General features: G+C 38.6%; 1 protein-coding gene across 1 annotated transcript in view; it reads right to left on the bottom strand.

The window, feature by feature from the left end:
- LOC110031450 (protease Do-like 8, chloroplastic) overlaps positions 1 to 4,246 on the bottom strand; it is a gene marked incomplete at its 3' end in the record, with an annotated part of 51,068 nt that overhangs the window by 7,408 nt on the left and 39,414 nt on the right. Inside the window, 1 exon segment of the mRNA XM_020734649.1 lies at positions 1,320 to 1,537. Coding sequence (XP_020590308.1) covers positions 1,320 to 1,537 — 218 coding nt within the window.

The following is a 4,246-nucleotide window of genomic DNA, read 5'->3' as shown; positions in this document are numbered from 1 at the left end:
CCGTTTGGGGCAGCTTATAAGTGCGGGCGGTGTTTCAAAACGCCGCTGTACCATTTGGTTGGCGCGTTTCACCAGCTTATCTGAAACTGCATTTGAGTTTTTACACTAAACGCAGACCCCGGGTCGACCCCCGCGGGCTAATCGCTGGCCACGTTTTAGGATAAACTGCTTATCTGAATAAGCACAAGCTGTCTCAAACGCACTCTGAGTCTCACTTGCGGCTCTTTTGGCGAAGGTTCCATGAAAGAAAGTGTTAGAGATGAAGATTGTAACATGTTTTTTTTTATTGTAAGATCAAGAGAAAGGGTTTGGAGCAATGTCCTGTAAGTTTCATCCATTATAGAAGGGAGATCTGAATGAGTATTCTGTACTTCATAAAATTTTCATAGTAAAATTTTTTGATTGTGTGATTCCGTGTTTTTTTTTTCGTTCTTAGGTTTTTTTCAGATTAAATCTTGGTGTGTTTTTTGGATTTTTTTTTTTGGTTGTGCTTCGTTTTGAATATTTTGTTTCAATTTTTTTGAATTAGTGTAATCCTATTTTGCTGTGTGGTTGTGATTTTTAATTGGATCTAAGCCCTAGTAGAAGTATAAGGTTTTCATCATAACAAAGTGGTATCAGAGCCGGAGTGTTTAATTTTAATGAGAGTAATGATCAACGGAGCAAGGAGCAAAATGAAGAAGTTCAATGAGACAAACTTCAAAATTTGAAGGATGAAAGTAGAGGATTTATTATATCAGCAAAAAATGTATTGGCCGATTCAAGTTATCATCAAGAAGCTCGAGCTTATGACTATGGGGGAATGGGAGATTTTGTATTTGACCTGTTTATCATTTCTCTCATCTGTTGTGTTTTATATAGTGAATGAGAAAAATTTGGAAGTTTACCAATAGATATACCACAATAAACTTCTAATGTTCTTCATGCCACTGAATATTGCAAGCAGAACAAAAACATCAGTCATATATTAATTACAGCACTTCTAATACCATGGCAAAAGATCAAGTCACCAACTAAATATAGATTGGATTTTGTAAGCATCGTAAAATCTTGGAATTAGATGCTAACTCTGTACTGCCGACACATTCGTGGCTACAGGACAAAGACCGTGTAATATCTACTTTAAAAACCAAAAATAAAACAAAGAGCCAAATCGAGCAAAAACGGTAACCTATAAGATGATATTCAATAAAATTATCAAAGTATTACGGTGGTAAATAGAAACAAAGTGTGATAATCTAAATATAAGCTTAAAACAATGCATCAATTTGAATGCTTAAGGCGTGTTTTTAAAGAGCACAGAGAATATATGAACAAACCTGTTACCAGGATTGATGGCTGCATCAGTTTGAATACCTCCTCCAATTGTGACCCCAGCTTGACTAAAAATGTCACGATTTAGCCCGCTTATAACCCCGACAGTAAGAGTATGGTCAAACCCAAAGGGATTTCCAATTGCTAAGCATTGCTGACCAACTTTAAGAACCGATGATTGTCCCAACTTGATTGGCTTCAATAGATCTTTAGGAGCTTCGATCTAACATAATAACGACACCAGAAAAGAGTCAATAATGAAAAGAGTGTAATAAAAACAAAAGCGTAAAGTGAAACAACCAACAATGGATAATGCCATTTTTATACAAAGAGCACAAAAATTCTCTGATTAAAAGTTGTGTACCACCACCAGATCATTATCAGAGATTGTACATGAAAACTGAAACAAAATAACTTGAATTGCACTGGTTCCAGGTGAGCACAAATATCAGAGAACAAGATTTCACAGGTCCTAGCAGAGCGCAAAGCTTTCTAGAAAGAAAAAAAAAATGCCAGTGTTGGTTTCCAAATGACAACCTAGCAGTTGAGACAAGTGTGACATGGGTGTCCAGGCACCATTGGCGCGCAGCAATTGCTGCCCCTCCCATCATGGACCTATTTGGTCCAGGCAGAGGAGGGACCGACCGAACCTTCCAAGGAGAGATGTCGCCTATGGGTAATGGGGTCGGCTCCTTACTTACCCTAGGTCGATATGTGTTATTTTCGATGTGTTTTGGAGCAATTTTTGCCATGTGTTGTTCGAGACAGCCGCCCGGGTGTGTTTTCCCTTCTAGGGTTGTATCCATGGGTCTGAATAGTGCTACGGCTATATCTCGCTCCGGAGGTGGTGATTATCCTTCGTCTGCCCATATCAGTCCTTCCCGCATCGCTGTCCATCGCCCCACCTTGCTGCCTCCGCCACCCAGAACAGCAAGAAATTGCCATTTTTTCTGCAGTTTCCAGCCTTCCCTACCCCTCCCGGTTGCTGTCCAGCCACCACCCTGGACAGCAACCACCACTGCTGCCCACGCCGCTAACCGCCTCTCCCTTGCAGCTGCCACCTTCCTCCGTGCTGTCATCACCCAGGACATCCATTCCATGTTGATCTACACTGCTTCTTTGCTGTCTGAAACCCGGGAAACAGCTATTGTTTTCTGCTTGCCAACAGCCTCTTTCCATCACTCCATCACCTTCCCAACCCTAGCTGATCACCACCACCACCTAGATCCAAGCCTAATTTGAGTTTATGTGTTGTGTTTGTTGCTATTTTCTATATCCATTTGTTGGTTGTAATTCTCCCTATTTAAATTCAACAATAATATCTGATTTTCCTGTTGTTGCTCGGTTGAACTCCGGTATCAAAATGTGCTATCCTTAAATAATTGTGGTTGATTTTCAAAGAACATTCTTCAACCAAATGGAAGAAGAGAACTTGAAAGAATCATTTACAACATTTTTTCCCTCCAATTACAAAGTTGAATTAAAAAAAAGAGTTTGGTCGGCGATTTCTTGGAATGATGTAACTCACCGTTCCACTTGGCTTATAAAACTACAGTTTTATAAGGAAAAGATATTAAGTTTGCACGCATATGTGGTGAATACATTGACTCATGATCTCACAACATTGACCACCTTGCATGGAAACTTAACTACCAAACACTTGCCAACCAATCTCAACTGAATTAACTAACTCTCAACCATCAAGCTAAAATTTGAAGTTTTAAATTTGAAATTTAAAATTACAAATTACAATGAAGATTAACATTTCACATTAGAAGCTGAGACTTCATTTGGGATCTTGTAAAAAGTTTGTGACACATTTGATGTTCTGCACCACAAAGTGGTCCGCTACAACTAACAATTACAAAGAAGTGCCTTTCTTAGATCAACAAATACTCAGACTTCCTTGCATTGATGATGAGAGAAGTTATTAGAAGACTACAACATAGGGGGTTCATTAACGCTAAGAATTTCTGAGCACAGTATGTTCCAAGTTGACTAAAGCTCACAAAGGAGCTGGCGTTAAGTCAATTCAGCTGAGTTGCTAATTTCTTGGATCTTTGGTCTAATACAACATGGCACGAGACCACCGAGTAAATGGTTGGCTTGACTGCAACGGAAACTTAATTACCAAACACTTGCCAACCAATCTCAACTGAATTAACTAACTCTAAACATTATGATATTTAGGGACTTTTTTTATAAGTTATATGAATGGTTATCAATATTTTGCGACCTTTATTGCATGTTTTTCTCGTTTTATTTGGTTATATTTGATGAAAAATAAGGATGATGTGTTTAATTTCGTTAAAAACTTCCATAAGACCATCCAAACTCAATACGATGCAGTAGTGCAGGTATTGAGGTCTAATAATAGAACAGTATGCCAACAAAGCAATTGGGGAATACTTGTCAGCCCAATAGATACAACATCAAATCACATGTCCATACACACCGACGCAAAATAGAGTAGCAGAGAGAAAAAATAAACACCTTCTAGAGGTAGCCCAAATTATGATGATCGCAATGAATATCTCAAAACACTTATGAGGGAAAGCAATTTTGACAGCTACTCAATTGATCAATATGATGCTATCGAGGGTGTTTGATTGGAAGTCTCATTATCAGATGTTGAAAAAAGATAATAACATGATCCTCCCATTAAAAGTGTTTAGATGTATATGTTTTGTGAATGATAATAGGCTATCAGTAGGAAAGCTAAATTACAGAGCTATAAAATGTGTTTGTAGGTTATTCTGCTACCCAAAAGAGATATGTCTGCTGGAGCCCGATAAAAAAGATGCTGCTTGTGAGTATGGATGTGTCATTTAGATAATTTGAACCACACTACACACAAGTGGTGACATCACCTTGGTAACTCGCTAGGTGTTGACCTCGCTTTCGGTCGAGGTGTAGTTTTCCCCTCCTCAGT

The sequence above is a fragment of the Phalaenopsis equestris genome, unplaced genomic scaffold (assembly GCF_001263595.1).
Source record: "Phalaenopsis equestris unplaced genomic scaffold, ASM126359v1 Scaffold000820, whole genome shotgun sequence".
Lineage (NCBI taxonomy): Eukaryota > Viridiplantae > Streptophyta > Magnoliopsida > Asparagales > Orchidaceae > Phalaenopsis > Phalaenopsis equestris.
Note: the sequence above shows the minus strand (reverse complement) of the source record. Positions and strands in the feature narration are given on the sequence as shown.